The 20,545-nt window shown below is 44.1% G+C and overlaps 1 protein-coding gene across 1 annotated transcript in view; it reads left to right on the forward strand.

The window, feature by feature from the left end:
* PRKCH (protein kinase C, eta) overlaps window positions 1-20,545 on the forward strand; it is a 370,064-nt gene that overhangs the window by 329,018 nt on the left and 20,501 nt on the right. Inside the window, exon 12 of the mRNA XM_011978272.1 lies at window positions 19,567-19,705. Coding sequence (XP_011833662.1) covers window positions 19,567-19,705 — 139 coding nt within the window. The remainder of the gene's footprint in view (window positions 1-19,566; window positions 19,706-20,545) is intronic.

Raw genomic sequence — 20,545 nt, forward strand, 5'->3', positions numbered from 1 at the left:
GGGCGAGGTGGCGGGCGTCTGTAGTCCCAGCTACTCGGGAGGCTGAGGCAGGAGAATGGCGTGAACCCGGGAGGCGGAGCTTGCAGTGAGCTAAGATCCGGCCACTGCACTCCAGTCTGGGCGACAAAGCGAGACTCTGTCTCAACAACAACAACAACAAAAAAAAGAAAAGGCAATTATGAATGTTGATGGGTGTGGTGGCTCACGCCTGTAATCCCAATACTTTGGGAGGCCAAGGTGGGCAGATCACTTGAGGTCAGGAGTTCGAAACCAGCCCAGCCAACATGGTGAGACTCTGTCTCTACTAAAAATACAAAAATAAATAAATGAAATAAAAACTAGCCAGGCATGGTGGTGGGTTCCTGTAATCCCAGCTACTTGGGAGGCTGAAGCAGGAGGATCACTTGAACCTGGCAGGCAGAGGTTGCAGTGAGCCAAGCTTGCGTCACTGCACTCCAGCCTAGGTGACAGAGTGAGGCTCCATCTCAAAACAAAACAAAACAAACTATGAATGCTGACGGAGAGATTCAGTGGAGGCTTTGAAGAGATGACACTTGAGCCTGATATGCAAGTTTTCCATTAACAGTGAAACAGGGAAGTCCATGCTAGGTAGACATAGCAATAGGGACAGAGGCATGGAGGCAGAAAAGCATCCTGTGCTAAGGAATCATGAGGACTCCGTATGACCAGAGGACCAGAGCCTGGGAAGGAGCAGGGCAGAGGTGGCAACTGAGTTAGGTGGGGGTGAGAACCTGGAAGGTTTTGAATGTTGGGCTAGGAAGTGTGGGCTTTATTTGCCTTTCAATAGAAGCCATCAGAGGTTTTTGAGAAAGAGACTAACAGGAAATAAATGCAGTGTGTTAGAGTACAGAGAAGTGAGCCTGGAAGCCAGGAGTTCAAGTAGGAGGTCTTCTCATAGGTCAGGCAAGAAACAGTCAGAGCTTGGGGCAAGCCAGTAATGGTGGGAAGAGAAAGGAAAAGAGGAGGGGGAGCGATTCACATCGAAGGGAGTCCAGTGATGTGAATGGGGGACCAAGGCATTAAAGATGACTCCAAGATTTCCAGTGAAGGAGCTTTTAACTGAGTAGGGACAGCAACGGAGTACAGTTTAGTTTTTATTTTTTTGTGTTTGAAGAAACACTTCTGGTAGTTTTGCCCATAAAGCAGTTAGAGATGTAGGCCTGGCACTCCAGAGAGGGGTGTCGGGATAGAGATTTAGATTGGGGAGCCATGTGTCTAGGGGAATACTTGAACTCATGGGATTCAACTGCACAGGTAGAGTGCCAGGCAAGGCAACTGTGCACAACTGGGCAGATCGGGCCCTAAACAACTCTAGGGAGTGCCACTGCATCCTAGTCATCGTAGATTTGTGTAATGACAATGAATTTTCTGGCAGATGGCAGTCAGATGTCTTGAGAAAGGGGCACCTTTTTCTAATTTGCACAAAGGTACCATATGGTGTGGCAGGAATGCTAGAATTAAACCCAGGCAGGAGCCAAGAACAGAACCTTAGGGAACCACCTATCCTTATAAGGGAGGGTGGAGGAGGAGGAGCCTCCAGAGGAGACACTTAGGAGTGGTGAGAGACTTAGGTAGGATTTAAGTTTGTAGTTGCCTCCAATTTGCCTGAAAATAGAGTCACCACACAGTGAATTCTAATCTTACTTTGGTTTAATGACTCAAGTAGAGCCTCTGCTCGTATTATCCATCAGTTCTTCCTTTTTATATAGCCGGTGAGTTTTCCTTGGCACTAGCAAGTGGGATAATTAACTGTCTCCATTTGGTTGGGATATAGAATTATTAAACCTGTGGTTCTGCTCTTGAGAGCCAATGCCTGGCAGGTGACTGTGGTCCAGGGCGAATACATGCTGCAGAGCCTCCTTTAGAAGGCCCACTGCAGAGCCTGCCTGGGGGGCTCCTAGGAGGGCAAAGGGCACCCTTCCAGGCCACTCACCTGTCACACCTGGCTCCAACCTGCTAGAGGCAGCCCCCGACCCAGAACTGCCAGAGCCTCTTGGATGGCTCCAAGTCCTCACCTCTGAGGGCCTGGCAGGGTGAAGGAAGCTCCTTGCCTCCTGAACCACATAAGAAAGAAAAGGCATTCCCAGAGCCATAGCTTGGAGGCTTGGCTCTTTTATGGCATAAACTACAAAGGCACACAGCCTCCCCGATGTGTGCCAATAAGATGGCACAAATGCTTCTTGCGAAAGAGAAAGCTTGTGCCCCGCCTTGGCACATGATCCTCTGCCCACACACACTTGTCATTGCTGCTTCCTGGCGCTTGTGACCTCCTTTGCATCAGTGGAAAGTTACAGGAGGAGAGATAGCACCACCTTCCTAGTCAGGAACGTGTCACGCAACCCAGATCAAAAACTTCAAGTTCACTTCTGTGTCGACGGGATCCAGGCTCTGTGGGCAGATAGAACATTGTATGGAAAGGCTGTAAAACTCAGAGTGAAACTGCAGTTTTTATCAGAGTGGCTGGCACTCTAGCTTGTTTATTTAAACCTAGATCAGACAGTTGAAATGTTCTACTTTCAAATAATTCATGTTTTTCAGATCTTGAATCTTGGTAAATTTTTTTCGTCAGTTGATTCTGTGTTTCGTAATTTGAGGAATAGAGTTCCTTTTCTAATGGGAAAATACATCATTCGTCGTGTCTGTGGTGCTTGCTTGTGTTTTAGAAACTCTACGTGAGCATAGGCTGTCTGGCTCTGGGGATCAGAAGCACTCAGGGAGCTCAGGGGACAAGATTTCATACACTACATCCAGAAACTGGGCAGATGATCACATGCCCTTTTTTTTTTTTTTTTTTGCTTGTTTGTTTGTTTTTTGTTGTTTAAAGTAGGGCTCAGAAGCAGAGAGGGAAAGAGAATTTTTCCACAGCCTCAGAGAGAAAATCCAGGAAAATCCAGGAGTAGAACTCATGAGGCTGAGGTTCTGGAACTGTGTTCCCAAACTGCCTTCTCTGGAAAAAACGCAGAGGGAACCAGCCGATTCCTGGTAAAAAAAAATTTTGACTTACTGACTTTCAAAAAGAAATGAGTTCCATATGATGGGAATTGCATTCTTTGATTTGGGCTTAAAGGATTTTCTGAGCTTTTAAATGGTTTCCTATGTAATATTCCATCTCTTCTGGTTTGGGAGTTTTCCATGAAATGCCTTTTTTTAAAAACCCAAAGCATCAAATGAGCTTTTCAGCTTGATGAACTTAAGAAATTTCATCATTCCTTTTCTTCCTGACTGACCTTTTAATTTTATGCAAGATGTACAGGAGTGATTTGTCTTGTCTGGTTTGTAAGGATTTTTAATTACCAACCACACACATTAGTCACTGACTTTTGTACGTACAAGCCCAATTTTCTTTGTTTTGGGTTTTTTGAAATAAGTTTGTTTGTTCATTTATTTGGAGACAGGGTCTTGTTCTGTCACCCAGGCTGGAGTGCAGCGGCATGATCATATCCTCAAACTCCTGGGTTCATGTGATGCTTCCACCTCAGTCTCCCAAGTAGCTGGGACTACGGGTACACACCACCACACCCAGCTAGTAAAAAAATTTATGGAGACAGGGTCTCACTGTGTTGCCCAAGCTGACACTTACAGTAACAGTAGAATCAGACTGAGAGCTGGAAAAGGAACAGCGCAATGGGATTGGTAGCATAAAAGATTTACCACCAGATGCAGAAAGCAGTTCTCACCATTGCTTCCTCATTTCCTCAGCATCCACCATGCACAGAACCTTACACTTTACACTCAAGGAGTGTATGGATAAAGGGAATACAACCAAAGTTTAAGGTAAGAAACTCAGAGTTTGTTCAGTTCAGTTAGTACTTAATTGGCTACCCAGCCTTATGCTAGATACCTTGTTCTGGGGCTAGAGAGCTGAAATAAGCATGGAGAAGATCTGCAGGGAAACCAACAGATACAGTCAGTGCAAGAAATGCTGTCGTTAGACGTATGTACCGAACACCATTGGAGCACAGGCAGAGAGACACCAAACTTGGCCAAGGAAGGGATGCAGAGGCTTTGGAGACAGAGACGCTTCAGTTAAGAGTGCAGAAGTCAGCCCGGGAGAGAAATGGTCTCTTCCATTTATCTGTCGTGGTAAACCAATGTGTTTTAATTTTTCCTTTTTCCGTCCAATTAGGACCAATACTTTTTATAAAATATATTAAAAGTAAATTACTAGAAAAATGAAATTTCAAAATACACATAAATCTGAAGCCCACGTTTATTATTAGATTCAGCAGGCATATATTGTCATATAGTATGACAGTATGATAGTTTGCCATACTGTCGAATAGTTATAAAAGTTTCTAAAAACTCTGTGCCTCTACTCTTACCTCACCGTGGGTCAGTGCCAGTTTGCAGATGAGCAGCAGTTTGTGGACCACACTTTGAGTAGCATTGCCCTGGGCAGAGGAGGACATATGGATATAGTGATTGACTGATGTGAGAAATATGGAGGCAATATCATCGTGTCCCATCCCATTAGTTTACAGATGAGGAAACTGAGGCCCAGAAAGGTGACAGAACTAAGACCAGACTCTGCTTTCTAACTCAAGACAGTTCTTCTTGTCCTTTGACTAACTCACCTGAACAGTCACCAGATAACACGAGCATTCCAGCATGCCTGCCCCGCTTCACCCACGCCTACTGCCTCTGAAGAAAGGGAAGAATCTGTGTCCATCAGAAAGTGCTGGGGATAACAGGACACCAGCCTGCTGCCCAACCTGGCTGACCTGTCTGCTCACAGACCCTGTCTTAATGACAGAAGCCACTCCAAGAGTTCACTGTGTCCTTCAGTGGCCAGTTAAATTCATGTAAATCCTGTTTGGGCAGTCAGTGGAATTTTTAGTACTCCTCTCCTTTAAAAAAAAAAAAAAGGAACAAAGGTTTTTCTCATCTATAAGCCAAACATGAGTGGCAGTCACCAAGCAGGGCACATTGTTATCTCTTGGAATCGGTTTGGTTCTAGACTGGTCTTGACGGATTGACACCTGGTCTGGGGTGGACTTGAGAGCCACAGAGCCACAAAGTGTGCTGTCCTGGTCTTAGGTCATCCCCAAGACAGGGGACCTCTGCAGGCAATAGCAGCTTCATGTTGGCCCTAGAGGTCCCAGATGGGTACCAGGGTCCCAGCACAAACCAGAATCCACCCAGCTGCCAACTAGTCCCCCCACATCCTCCCTAATCCTTCCTCACTGCGGTCTCCTCGGAACCTAGCCAAACCCAATGTTTGGGGAGGGAGTTGCTATTCAGATTAACAGCTGTTTATTATGGGCCTGCTATTTGCAAAGCACTGTGTTAGGCACCGAAGGTCACTCCGAAATATGAAGATATAGAAATGAATGCAATGAGTCACCTCTCCTCATGGAGACTACATTTTAGGTGGAGAAATAAGTCATATAACAGCCCAGGCAGGATTTTGAAATTTGTTCTCTCTGCCTGCCTCCTTTGGTCCCCATGACCAAGGAACGCAAACACCAGTGCAGTGGCATTGATTTAAATTCTTAAATGTGAACACGGCACTTGGAGTTGATTGCTTATTTGTGAAAATACATGATAAAAATATTCATAGATTTAGACATGTCAAAAAGATTCCTTCATTTATCACAGAATTGTTTATAACAGTGAACATTTTAAAAGAAAAGTCTGCAGGTGGCCTTGCATGATCTGGGTGTTATCACACCACTGAGTGTGTCAAACCAGCAGCTGCCATTGGGTATAGGTCCTAAGCAATTAGACAGGGAGACGGTGAAGAACAAGGACTGGCTGTACAGTTGAATTTTATTTGATTACATTGTGAAGTACAGATACTGTTTCACTTCCTAGGAATTTTGTGTTTTATTTCTGGAGATTCGAAATTCTCCAGAATGGAAATAAAGTTCTCCAGCCACAGTGGTGGCATGGATAGCAACAGGATTCAGTGACTTCCCTCATCCTCCTTCAACTTATTCTACCTGCCAGAACCAGTCACCTGTGGTGAACTCAGTGGCATTTGATAATCTAGGATGAACCAAGTGAACCTCAACTTAAACCTGCTTTTTGTCATTGTACCAATCTAGGCATTTGACACTAGACAGAGATCTTAATTCCTGTATCTTAATGCATCAGAATTTGGTCTTAGCAGAGATGTCAATAGACAGGGGTGTTGTGGCGGGTGGGGTTTAACCAGTTCTGGAGGCATTTTGCTTGTTGCCCCAAGGTCCTGGTGACAGACCATGACACTGTATGACCCATCTGACCTTGGCTCCTGACTTTATTACCCAGAAAGTAGTTTATAAGCCAGATGTGTCACTTAATAGTAGGCCTACCTGCCCAAAATGCAAAAGCTTGCAGTAGTTATCTAGAATTTACAAAGCTTGTTTTTACTCTTTATCAATATTGATTCTGATAAAAATCATGACAATAGGCCATGTAGATATTATCTTTCTTGTTGATGAATAAATAATAGCCAAGGGCTCCTTAGCACTTAATGCATTCCAGGCACTATGCTAAGCCATTTGCATTAAATAACTCATAATTTCTATGAGGCAGAAACTGTTGTTATCTACATTTCTTGATGAGGAAATAAGCCCAGAGTGGTTAAGTAACTTGCCCAAGATCACACAGCTGGTAAAACTAAAACTAAATTCTGCTAATCAGGCTCCAAAGTCTGTGCCCATAGCCTCACAATGTGCTGCCCGTTGAAATCAGACAGACAGATGAGATGTTGTATAACCTCCCCAAGTCCACCTGGGTAGGGGAGGTAAGCAGATTGAGGGAGGCCACCGTAAAAGCATGGTTGGGAAGTTGCCCTTGGCTCATCTCTCTATGTGGCACAGGGCTCCAAACTGAAATAGCCACTATTTATTGGGTCAAGATTAGTCCAGCATTTAGGCAAGAAGAATGTTAGTCCAGTCATCTGCTACTTTTGGTAGCATGTATGGTGGTGGCACTTTCTAAAGTAAAAATAACACACATAGGCTAAAAAATAAATTTTCCCTGATTTTTGAATTCTGTTTACTTTTAAGATCTTAGGAAGTTACAATGACTCACACTTGCACATTTAATAATGACTTTTATTAAGAATGCTATGACACAAAATTAGAAACATTCTTCAGACAGTGTCTCCACATGTAAGTACTTAGATATTTAAAGAAAACAACTAAATGGCTATTTGGGAAAACTGGGCCCTTTGGTTGCAAAACCAAGTGCTGGGGCCAGAGTAAGTGCTGAAGAAGTACCAGTGAGTTCTCCCAGGGGAGATTTCTTAGGGGAAAATGTGATGCCTTTTGCACATGTTACTATGGTGTGAGTCCAGTATTGGTAGGAAATCAGTAAAGTTCCCAGCACTTTACTGTGTGTGTTGCCATCTTATGTCTAGCCCGTGATCGATATTCTAGAGATGATATGAGAAATATTCCAGACCTGACCTTAGAGTTTGTAATCCAATTGGGAGAAGCAAAGCTTTTTATGCAAAACATAATTAGAGAACCAAGCAATATCATCTGTAATGTAGAAGTAAAATGTGAGGTATGTTTTTAATTCCAAGAGCCTGTGAGTGATTCTGAACTACAGGCGTCTTCTTGGGTTTTTCAGAGGTTTCTGTTTAGATGGCTCAGGTTTAATCTCTCATGGGGATAGCAGGGAACCAGATGAGACCTGCTGAGGTGGCCACAGTTCTGATTCTAGTGGGCAGGCTGCCTCCCCCCTGATACTGCATGAGGCGTTACTGATGCTGGCAACGGTTTGCGTTTAGCCAATTGCCAAAAGCAGCCTGCACATCCCTCCTGAGGTTGGTCCCGTAAATTCTACTCTTTCCTGTCGTGAAGCATTCCTCATCATCACCTCCCTTTTCACACTTTGTGCAAAGCCTTGCATTGGGACAGCAAATGGCTGCAACTTTCACTGCTTGCTTTTCCCAAGTCGAAGAAAAATTCCAATGCTGGCAAAGCAAGGACATCGCTATTTTCTGACAATTGAGTGTCTTCAGGGAACTGGCCTCAGTGCTGATAGGGGTCTGTATTCCTCTAGTAAGAATAGCACTGTTTCCATTAGAGGGGACCAGGATGGGCAGACAGGCTAAGACGTCTCATTACTCTTTGCTCTGTGTATTTGTATGACAGCTCAGGTGTCTGGCTTACCTTCCTGAGGATGAGAGCCATAGCTTTATCCATTTAATAACAGCCACAGTGACAGTGCTGATAATGGCTAGCATTTACCTAGCACTGTGTGCCCTGGAACATTTAATAGTTTCACTCTATGAACTCGTTTGTTGGTCCTGGTGCCATGTGTCCAACATAAGGCTAGCAGGACCCATCTGTCCTTGCCCATCCTTATTCTGTGCCACACCCACCCCTGGTTGTGATTAAGGTATTAATGTTAAAGAGGGAACTGAGTTCTGATTACTCATCTTCAAAACCATTCTGTCATCTTCATGCACATGCCCTGCAGGCAGCCAGCCAGTAAGGGGTCCTTCATACCTATCCTGTTCCTGGCTGGTGGCTCTCAGAATCTGCCATGGCTCTTGGATGCTGTTTGTCCTCCTGCCCTTGGGTGACTGGCTGTCAGAAAACCTTCATTTCCTTGTTGGATTCTGCCTCCAGGAAGCAAAGCCGACCCAGTGGTTTCTGTGGGTCAGCTGCACTTGGCAGTCTGCACTGGGGAAGATATTTGGCTTGTTGGCTGTTTTATGCCCCTTGGACTGTCAGATCCAAGTGTACTGTTGGCCACAGCATCCAGTCTGTGTTATCAGAGCAAGGCCCTATGGTCAGGAGACCCTTAGCCGCCAAGGGTCTGTTGTCTCCTGGTGTCTTTGCCTGAAGTCCTCTGGCCTTCCTGCTTTTCATCATTGAGTGCATCTATAAGCTGACCCGCTGCCAGGTATCATGTCTGAGCGTTTTGGCAAGGAGAGTCCGTGAGAGAGGTTTTCTTGGCAACCATAAAATAAAAGTACTGTAAGGAGCTGCTAAATAAATTTGCACCGCTTTAGCCAGGGAATTTCAGCTCTCCTGGGTGGGATGGTGATAGGGGATGTGGAATGCAAAAAAAAAAAACAAAAAAAAAATTATGAGGCTCAGCTGTCAGTTCGATGGCTCATTTATTTGATGGTCCTAAGGAGATGTATGTTTGGTACACTGAGGATGTTTATCAAACTCATTTCCTCTTGTATTTGTCCAGAGAGTTAGCAAATGGGGGTTTTTTGGTCTATTTTTTCTACCATGAGACAAAGTGAGGGGAAATCTCTCAGTCCCTTTGCTCAAGTTAAGTTGGTCCTGTGTATCTGCAGTGGTGACGGTGGGAACATACTGCCTACACGTCAAGGGCATCGAACACCCAGAACAGGATGAAGACCAACACCTAGTCTATGGGAATTAGTTGTGAGTCTGTGCCCTGTTTGTTTCTTTGTTTCATTATTGTTTTTTGAGACAGGATCTTGCTCTGTTGCCCATGCTGGAGTTCAGTAGCACAATTATAGCTCAGTGTACCCTCCAACCTCTGGGCTCAAGTAATCCTCTCACCCCAGCCTTCCAAGTAGCTGGACCTACAGGAGTGTGCCACCATACCTGGCTAAGTTTTTTAAAAAATTTTGTATAGCTGGGCACAATGGCTCATACCTGCAATCCCAGCATTTTGGAAGACTGAGGAGGGAAGATCACTTGAGCCTAAGAGTTTGGGACTAGCCTGGGCAATACAGTGAGACCCTATCTCTCCAAAAAATTAAAAAATTAGCCGGTGGTATATGCGTGGAATATCAGCTACTCGGATAGCTGGTGAGAGGATCGCTTGGGCCTAGAAGGTCATGGCTACAGTGAGCTGTGATCACGCTGCTGCACTGTAGCCTGGGCTACAGAATGAGACTATAAATAAATAAATAAATAAATAAAATTTTTGTAGAGACAGGGTCTCACTATGTTGCCCAGGATGGTCCCAATCTCCTAGACTGAAGCAATTCTCCTGCCCTGGCTCTGTTTTAAAGAGGGTAAAATAACCAGATTCAAATAAGAGTCATTTTTGTCATTTCTCATCCCAAGTAGCTGCTGGGAGGAGGTATGAGGGGGTAGTGGGGAAGAGCCTCAGAAGAGCCTTGGTGACACTTACTGGGCTGGATATTGTTTTACTGACTTGCTTCATTAGAAAATGAATTATTTTGCATTCAACCTCATAATGATGAGTGTTCACATCTCATATACATGGTCTTCAGCAGATATTCCAATAGGTCAGTCTCAGGAACACCAGATTAAGTGTCTGTGAGGAGAAATGGCATAGGGACCTCATTTAATAATTAGGAATGCTGCTGCTTTTAGTAGGAAATTCATTTTCATACTTAAGTTCATTCAGACTTCAGGGACACATTGTGGAGCTATTGAAAATATAAATGCCATCCACAACAATCATAGACACTTAGTAGACACTAAGTAATTTCTGTGGTAAAAAAAAAAAAAAAAAATGAACTGATGGCAACAAGTTCAATTCTAAGTCTACAAATGTGCAGGTTCTCTAAGCAAATAAGATGTTTTTTTCCAACATTCCCTTGGAGCCTGGGTTCCAAAAGAAATCCTTTCCACTCTGACCATTGAGTCCTTTTCCCTGCACATCTTCCTTAGGAATTATGGCCTTAAATACTACAGAAACCAAAAAAAAAAAAAAAAAAAGGATTAAAGCTAGAATATGTAAACACATTTTAATGATTTTTTTCCTGGTTAACAAAGTAACACATGATTCCTGTAGGAAATTTAGAAAATCCAAAACAGAAAACAAAAATCACTCATAAGCATATCACTTGGAAATAGACTTTTATGTGTTTCCTCATCTCCTTTTTCCTCCTGTCTTTTCTCCTTTTCTTTATCCCTCTCTCTCACAATTGTAACAAAATTAAGAGAATATTGAAAATATAACTTTGTATCCTGTTCTTTCACTTAGCATTGTATCAGCCTGTATAAGTAAGTCCTGAAACCCAGAAGCTATGAAGGAAAGATTGATAACTGGACTATATCAAAACAAAATTTCAACCAGGCAATAATATTTACAACCCATACAACCAATATAACAAATTATTACTATTCCGTAATATGAGCTTCTTAAAAAATAATCAAAAAGATAAACAACTCAAGTTTTTAAATGGTTAAACCATGTGAATAGGCAAGAAAAAATACAAGTGGCCCTTAAACATATATTCTTCTTAAAGCTTAATTGCATTAATAGTCAAAAAATGAAGTTGAAACAATGAGCTCATTTTTCACTGGCAGTTTGGCAAGAATTATAAGGATGATTCCATCTAGCCTGAACAAGAAAGCCAAAACATTGACACTTTCATGTGCTACTGGTGGGAATATAAATTGATGCAACCCTTTTGGAAGACAATATCTCTACATCTGTTTAAATTTTAAATATTTATGCCCTTTGATGTGGCATTTCCACTTCTAAAAAAATGTATCCTAAATAAACACTCCTACAAGTGTGCAAATCATGTTCATTACTCCATTGTTTGAAGGTGCAAAAAATTTAAAATAACCCAAATGTTTATGGAGAGGAACTGGTTAAATTGTGGTACATTTTTATAATGGAATTGTATTCAACCTTTATAGAGAATGAGCCAGAGGCATAGGAGGTATAAATATGTCCAAGACAATTGTTAAGTGAGAAAAGTATGTTGCTGTATAATATTGTGTTAGTATAGCATTGAGAAGAAAAGATTGGAAGACTTTGAACCCATCATCATTTTCTCTGTACTTTTTTCAGGAATGATCAATTTTATATAATGAAAATATTACTTTTATAATCAAAAAAACCATTTTCAAATAACATTTAAAGATTCTGTTATAAAAATTTCCTTACATTTTTAGTCCTTCATAAAATTTTGGCAGCTTTCATAAGATTCTGTCATAGAAATACCATAATTTAGCCATTCCACGATTGATACATAATTTAGCTTTTTTGCTAATTACATAGGATGCAGCAGCCAATATCTTTGTAAAATAAGATTCTTAATTTTACACTTACAAGAGTATCACATCACATAGCAGAGATTGAGAATTTAACCTGAAAAGAATGCATTGAGTTATTCTGAATGTACAAGGTTGATGTTTTTCTAATCTTTTTATTTTATTAATTACTTGTTTTTTAAGATAGAGTTTCACTCTGTCACCCAGGCTGGAGTACAGTGGTGTGATCATGGCTCACTGCAGCCTTGACCTCCCAGGCTCAAGTGATCTTCCCACTTTGGCCTCCCAAAGTGCTGGGATTCAGGCGTAAGCCACTGTGCCCGGCCTTAATCTTTTTAAAGCTTACCTGGACTATAGATAGCCCATATGGAAGCAAAAGATTTGGGCCCCACTCTCTAGGTACACAGCTCCACTACCCTACTGTGAGTATAATTCATCACTAGTTTTTGTAGTCTCAGTGTAAAGAAGACCAGAGATCTTGGCCTCAGGAGATCCTCTTCCCAAGGCTCAGTCCCAGGCTCTCTCCTCATTTCATTCCTTCTCCCGAGGTGAACTCATCCACACCCAGGTAATGACTCAGATTTGTAGCTCTGATCCAGCCTTCCCTTTGACATCTAGCCATGTGTATTCAGCTACTTATTAAATGTCTCCACTTGTATGTCTAAAAAAAGTAGCTCAATCTGTCCAAAATAAATTCTGTGATCGAGAACCTGCTGATACCTCCTTCCCTTTATCCCCTACGTCCTTCCATTACTAAATTCCGTTGCTTTCCCCTAATAGTTCTTGACACATCTAGTTCTCTTTACCTTACTGCCCTCCCTATACCAGGCCACCATCATTTATCTCCTGGATACTCTAGTAGTTTCCCAAATGATCTCCTCATGTTCATTCTCAACTCCTCTGATCTGGAGTCTTGTAAAATGAAAATCTAATGTCACCCCTCTCCTGAGTGAGAGTTTTCCATGGTTTATTGGGCTAAAGACTGAAATCCTTACTGGCCCCTGCCTCATCTGGTCCCTGCTCTCTCCTGTCTCCATGCTCCCTTCTCTCACCACCCAGGACTCCAACCACACTAGTCTTCATTTCTTGACTGAACCCCCTCACCTCTGTTCCTTCCTTCTGAAATTCTCCTTACCCTCACTTTCCCTTCTTTCTGTCTCTTCATTTGGTTAATAATCTTCACAGCTCAGTTCAAATGTCACTTTCCTGGGAAATCTTCCCCCAGTGCTAGGTCAGGCTATCCCTTGATCTATTCCCATGTTTTCTCCTCATTGCACTCATCACAGTTGATAATTGTAAATTTACTTGTATGGTGATCTGTCTGCTTCTCCCACCATATATTAACCCCTTTGTGGGTAGAGATGGTGCCCCCTTTGCTTACTGTTGTATCCCAAGATCCTGGCATATGGCCAGGCTCATGGACGATACTCAAAGAACGGTTGGGTGGGTGAAGGGATGGATATCTCATGTCAGGTGATACTTGAATGGCACTACTGTCTAACTCAAAATGAAACCAAATGTTACACTTTTGCTAATTCCGTGACTTTTCAAAAGTCTTTTGCGAATTTAATACAATCAGTCTTGCTTTGAAACAATTTTAAGTATAAACCGAGACACTTGAAACACAAGCCAGTCCTAAGTAGTTGTATTCTGAAATTAAGATCATAACCCACATTCACTCACTTGGCAGATGCCCCCTTTTCACACTTACCTACATGCTAGTTCCTCCTCCTCAGGGGAAGGCAGCAAATGATCTGCACATTTGACCACTTGAGAGATTTGCTGTGCACTCCCCTATTCCTATATCCTCAAGGACTGTAAAATCCATTGAACTGTTTATTTATGCACAAGCTAAGAAGCAAAGCAAAAAAGAAGAAGAAGAAGAAAAGAACCTTGCTTTGCAGTATTTCGATTATGCATTTCATAGTAATATGCATAAAACATCCCTTTATCATAGTGCCATCTTAGGATATTTATTGATTCTCTCAGGTGGTTCTTGTTTCAATTAAAGTCCTTTCGGGAAACAGTCTGTCAGGAGGATTGGCCAGTGACACCACTACATAGAAGGGATTGGGCCTGGTGTAGTAAGTTACAAGCCCAGGCCTTGGAGGTGAGCAGAAGTAAATCTGAATCCTGATTTTACCCCTGTCTAGCTATATGATCTTGGGGTAGAGCCTACTTCATAGGGTTATTTTGAGGATAAAATAATATGGATAAAGCACTTAGCATTTGATGAACATTCAGTGTATGTTCACCACTGAAGACACTGTTATTGTTGTCATTCGCAAAAGCTTTTTTCCAGGTTTTCTGGACAGACCCACAGACTCACCACCCCCAAAGGAGCAACAGACAAATGGCAGTATGCTGACAATCATAAATTGACTGTGTATTTTATGATAACGGGTATCAAAGTTGTACTTTATTAAATATTATCTTTTAGATTCAGATATTAAAATGTTTATAGATGACATAGTTCATGTCTTGGATTTGTTTCAGAATAATCTGATAAAAGATGGATCAGGGAGGGAGGGAGTCAATGTAGAGAGGGAACATGTTTGAACGTGCAGTGGCAGCCGCCGAGGCTGTTTGACCGGTATGAGAGTTGTGTCATTCTCCCTACTTTTGTCTATTTTGAAATTTCCCATGATAAAAGTTGAAAAATATGTTAAAAATAGTTCATATAAATAGCCTCCTAGATTCATTCTTGTTCAAGGAGCCAGCTCTCAGCTCGCTTTCCTTTATTTCTTTTGGAAGAGTAACTGATTCTAGTGATCTAAGCAGTAAGACTCATGTCAATCTGTTTTATTACTCTCGGGATGGCTTATGGTGGAAACAAAATAAATCCAATTTCTGAATCTCCTTTGTCTTCAATCACTTGGGAATTCTCTCTGAAACTACTGTGGGCATTTTAAGTAACCCTGATTACCCAGCAAGAACAATGTAGCTTTCAGACAAGCACAGAGGATAGAATAACTCTTTCTACCCTTCTATGCTTGCATGACAAAAGCTGTAGCTATTAAATACCGGTGCTCAATGAGCTAATGAATGGCGAGCCGGTAATTGTGGTTTTGGCATTTTAGGATTTGAGCCTCTGCCCTGTATGAACTTGTAATCTTCATTGTGTAGCCTTGTTAAGTTCGGCTGCTGAGTTACATGTTGGCATAGGAAGCTGAGGCACTCCTAAGCCAAAAACTGACCTCTGCATATTTCAAACTAAAGTCAGGAGGCTTAGGGTGACTTCTTTTGCTTTAACAAAAAAAATAAAGGCATGATTTCCCTTTAGAGTGGAAGCTGACCATGACTGTAAATGGCTCTGTAATCTTTGGCTTTGTTTGAGTCACCCCCTCCGTGTTCCGCTCTTCCGTTTGGATGCCAGCCAGCACAAGGATAAGTGTTCTGCTGGATCCTCGTGGTTTAATAATTGACCCTTCAAAATCTCTTTCTTTCTCCAGCTTCACCAAAGAGAAGAATTTAAATTTTGATTTCAGGTTTCTTCTTTTCCCTCTCGAGTCTGTCTCTAAGGGGTAAAACATGTGGCTTTTTGTAAGTTTAAGTACTTCGGAGCAAAGTTTATGGAGTCTCCTTCCATCCCCTAAAAATAAGATAGGCTCCAAGTTGGCCAGGGCAGTCATATTGGGGTCCATCTGAAATGCTTCTGTGTATCCCTTTGGTCAGCACCTCCTGCCAGGACCATGCTGGAGCTGCTAAGAAGGAAGACAGATGCACAGACAGAGCCTTCTGGAATACAGTGCAGGGTGTGCTATCATAGAAGTACAAACTGGGCACCCTAGGAGCAGAGTTGATATTACTGTGACTCTCTGGGGACATCAGGACAGACTTCACAGAGCAGGTATGAGATACTTTTGCTGAAGGCAGAACTGGTAACCGGGAATTACATTATGCTCTTTATTGAACCCTCTTGGAATCCCAGTTTGAGTGATCTGTCTTACTAGATAGCACCTGGTGTGAGAACAGCCATGGCGTTTCCTTTACGGCTCATACAGTTCTGAGAATGCCTAAAATTAGATTAAAATCAGGATTAAGGTGTCTAACCTGCCTTTGTGGCCTCGGGCATCCTGTGACCAGGATGAGTCACATTCTTGTCTTGCCCACTTGTGTCTTCTGAGAGCTGCGTCCCAAGACTTCCCCATGCAGAGCTGATTGTAATAGTTGACGGACAAAAGTGATGGCCCAGCACTTTCCCTCCCTGCGCGATTCCTGCTGCCCATGACAGCAGCTGAGTAATAAGCAGTCAGACCTCTTACCTGGGACATTAGTCACAAGCTCTTAAGCAACTGCGGGTCAACTCTTGAGACCGTTGTGGATTTCTGTTAGCACTTGTTTCTGTTGCCCAAGAAGATCCTTTCCAAGACCTCAGCAGGCATACTGGCTTCGGGAAAATTCTGAAACTCAGTGACCTTGTTTGGAAATGTGAGTGACAGTGTTCTGGGCTCAGGTCCACACAGGCCTGGCTTGTCAGGCTAGGACACAGTGTCGATAAAGCTGGGCTCATGGGCTTTGTCCCCCCGGCTGTGTTCTCTCCTGGGGCTGCAGACTAGCGTGTCCAACCTCAGCCAGGTGCCTCTCTACTGTGTGCCGTCAGCCCCAGAAGAGCCAGGCACCCAGGCCTTATAGTGCCTCCCAAGTCAGAAAACACTTGTGGAAGAACTGAGAGTGTTGGCCTCCTTCACTGGACAGGACCCCAGTCATCCTCACCCCTGCTCCCGACCTGCGCTGCTGTGATCGCAACCTCTTGTAGGTTAAATTGGCTGTGCTCATATTGTGTGTGTGTGGTGGGGCAAGGGGAGGAAGCGGCTTCCACAAATCAGCCCACTGAAAACACTCACTTATATGGGACATGGGATTCTGCATGGAGAAGGGCTGATTTGGAGCCAGGACTGGGTTTGGGTTAGAGACACAGAAAGCTTGCTTCGCTGAAGTGGGTGCACAGGTACTCAGCATGCCTTTGCCTTATGCCCCTGACACCTGGGGAGGCTGCTGCTAAGAGCAGAGAAGTCTGTTCTACATTCCATTGATCTGTGCCATGAAAGCTGTGCTGCTTTAACCACACTTACAGGGGATTCCTGGAATACCAGACTTGCTTTCCATTCCTGGGCATTTTCTAGTGGCCATTTTCTGTAAGACCTGCATGGCCAGGCTGTATCAACTCACAGGACACTGTGTGGAAACCAGTCATGCCAGTTCTGTCATCACCTACCTCCTCCAAGCCAGCAACGTGATCCAGGCTGGACAGACACCAACCTTTTGCCTTGGGCCATGCAGGCCAACAGACCTTGATTCTCACACTGAGGCAGGAAAATAGAACCTCAAGTGCCCTGATACAACCCACAGTGAATGTGACACTCCAGAAAGAGCAGTCAGCTGCAGCCACTGTGAAGATGCCACAGCGAGGGGGGCTCCAGGTGGCCCAAGGCCATGGCAGCCTCCCACAGTGGCAGTTAACCACAAAGCTCCAGGCCACCCTAGTGACCTGCAGCCTCCTCGTCACTGATCAGCCTATGTGGGTTGCCTCTGAGCATATTGTTCCTTTAAAAACCAAAGTGTAAATGTCTCACCCAAAAGGCCAAGCTGCTGCTCTGTCCGGTCTAGACTGTGCCTGGGAGGCTAGCAGTGCCACCTTCCCTCTGTAACAGTGCCCTGGGGAATGGTTGGCAACAGGAGAACCCTGTGCCTGTGCTGGGAAGCGGGTTGTTTTAAGAGAGCACTGCCTTTTATTTATAGACAGCTTTATCAGTACACGGCCATGTTCCTGCCGACCTTGAGGACTCTTTACTAAACAATCCTGCTGCTGAGTATTCACTTCCTTTCACGTGAATTTGCTCTTAGGGATTGGAGGAGGAGTGGAAAATGCCTTGAACCAGAGTCTCCATAATCTATTAGGCTTCTTGTGCACCTGGGGTACCCACAAACAAACCCTCTTCTCACTCTGGTTTTCCTTTTCCTGGTTAACATCCCCACAAACCTACTGGATTTAAGACAGAAACCCAGGAGTCATTTCTGCTGCTTCTCTCTGCCCATCTCTAAGTGATTATCAAGCCTTATTACTGATTTTGCTTTCACCAAAGCCCTGCTTCCTTTCTCCTGACTGACTCCTTATTTTCCATTCCATTCATCACTGTTCTGGTTCAGGTCTTAACATCTCTTCCCTGGACGGTTTCAGCCTCCCCTAACTGATCTTTTCTTGTCCAGCCAGGAATCAGTTACTCCCTTAATTAGGGAGCATCAGGAAGTTCTTTTTGCCTAATATCTGAAAATCAAAATTCCTTAGTGTGACATTCAGGACCCTTCATGGTTTGAAGGACTTAACTTTCCTTGTAGCCCTGAGATTTTTCATGGCCCCAGCACTCCTGTGTCCTGTGCTGCCCGCCCCTCAGCCTCCTCACCATACCCAGGGTTCTCTGAGTCCACCTGCTCAGCCACACCACTGGGCTTGTTGCCATGTCCCTGCCCCATGCGCCTCTCCATGGCGGCCTTCTCACTCCCCCTTCTCTGCCTGGGAGAGTCTGACTCATGCTTTCAGACCCAGCTCAACTTCTACTTCTGCTGTGAGGCTGTCTCTCTCTCCTCCCACTGGAAGGAATTGTTCTCTCTTATGTTTCTCTCGTAGCACTTGGTTCATACCTTCATCATGCCACTAGGATGATACAGCAATTGGTGTGTTGCCCCTCCCCTGCCCCTCCCCTGTCTATCCTGTCCATATGTATGTGTGTGTGTCTGTATATAAGATATATATCTATTTGTTTTACACACACACACACACATTTCTTTCTTTTTCTCTCTTTTCATTTTGGAGACAGGGTCTCACCCTGTCACCCAGGCTGGAGTGCAGTGGTGCACTCTCAGCTCACTGCAGCCTCAACTTCCTGGGCTCAAGTGATCCTCCCACCTCAGCCTCCCAAGTAGGTGGGACTGCAGGTGCATGCCACCATGCCCAACTAATTTTTGTATTTTTTGTAGAGATGGGATTTCACCATGTTGCCCAGGCTCATCTCAAACTCCTGAACTCAAGCAATCTACCTGCCTCAGCCTCCCAAAGTGTTGGGATTACAGGCACCCGGCTGACAAGTATTTCTTAAGTACATTATGCCAGGCATAATGGCGAACCACATAAACACAATCCCGGCCGTCATGGAGCTTCTAGCCTAGGAAATATTTGTCTCCCATTACACTGTGAGTTCCTTGCAGATGAAGATCAGCTGTGTTCCTAGTGCCTGTCACCACCCCTGGCACACAGTGGCCACCTCCCCTATGGGTGTTCACTCTGACTCTGATGGGTAGAGATGGGTGCTAGAGTGGAGGGTGGGGGATAGGCTGAGTACAAGGTAAGTGGAAAGCCTAGAAAAGCCACATTCTGCCCTCCGTTTTTAAAGGACAGCCCACATTTTCCTGTGGTTAGCCCATTCTTAATGGGCCCATCATCTTGGAGCCATGAGGCAAGTTCTGAGACTTGATCTAAATTTGTCATCCAGATAGCACAGAGAAGCTCACATGGCTGCATGTGGCCGTACGTGTGTGTGTGTGTGTGTGTGTGTGTGTGTGTGTGAATGCCCATTCTGAGAGGTGGATGGTTTGGGGTCCGGCTGCCCTATCTCATGCTGCTCGTTGTATCTTTCAGAGATCTGAAACTGGACAACGTCCTGTTGGACCACGAGGGTCACTGTAAACTGGCAGACTTCGGAATGTGCAAGGAGGGGATTTGCAATGGCGTCACCACGGCCACATTCTGTGGCACGCCAGACTATATCGCTCCAGAGGTGAGTGCAGCTGCTTGATGCAGCTCTGAAATCTGCGCTCTCCAGTAACTCTGACCAGAAATGCCACTGGCTGCTTTTATGTGCTGCAGCGTTGGGAGCAGTGTTGAAAGCCGACACCTCTAGACTCGTTTATGGCTCATTGGGCGAATGATGGCTGAAAATGGCCTAAGTCACTCTAATAAGAATTTGAGTTAAAAAAAAAAAATTTGTAGATTTTGCAGTTGCTTTGGGCTTTAGCACTAAATGAAGACAAAGTGAACGCCACTCATGGCTATTTATTTTCCTCTTTGTCTCTACTTAGTGATTTAATTTCAGCATCATTTAGCAGAACTAAAGAAAGGCTCTTGAATCCTTCCCGTATGAGTGAGTGAACCCAGTCTCCTTTTTTTTCTTCACTGATATATTTCCAGAACCCTTTCTGTTTGGGATCTGCACGAGCCCATCACTGTGGCCCAATCATAAATATTTGCTCACCATACCGGAGAAGGCATCTCTGAGTTGACCACAGGGAAAACAGACCACTCTGTAGAAGTGGAATGAAATATGCATGCTAGCACAGGAGACTTTAAAAAAAAAAAAAAAGCCGGGCGCGGTGGCTCAAGCCTGTAATCCCAGCACTTTGGGAGGCCGAGGCGGGTGGATCACAAGGTCAGGAGATCGAGACTATCCTGGCTAACATGGTGAAACCCCGTCTCTACTAAAAATACAAAAAACTAGCCGGGCGTGGTAGCGGGCGCCTGTAGTCCCAGCTACTTGGGAGGCTGAGGCGGGAGAATGGCGTGAACCCGGGGGGCGGAGCTTGCAGTGAGCCGAGATCGTGCCACTGCACTCCAGCCTGGG

Source organism: Mandrillus leucophaeus, unplaced genomic scaffold, assembly GCF_000951045.1.
Source record: "Mandrillus leucophaeus isolate KB7577 unplaced genomic scaffold, Mleu.le_1.0 Scaffold192, whole genome shotgun sequence".
NCBI classification, from domain to species: domain Eukaryota; kingdom Metazoa; phylum Chordata; class Mammalia; order Primates; family Cercopithecidae; genus Mandrillus; species Mandrillus leucophaeus.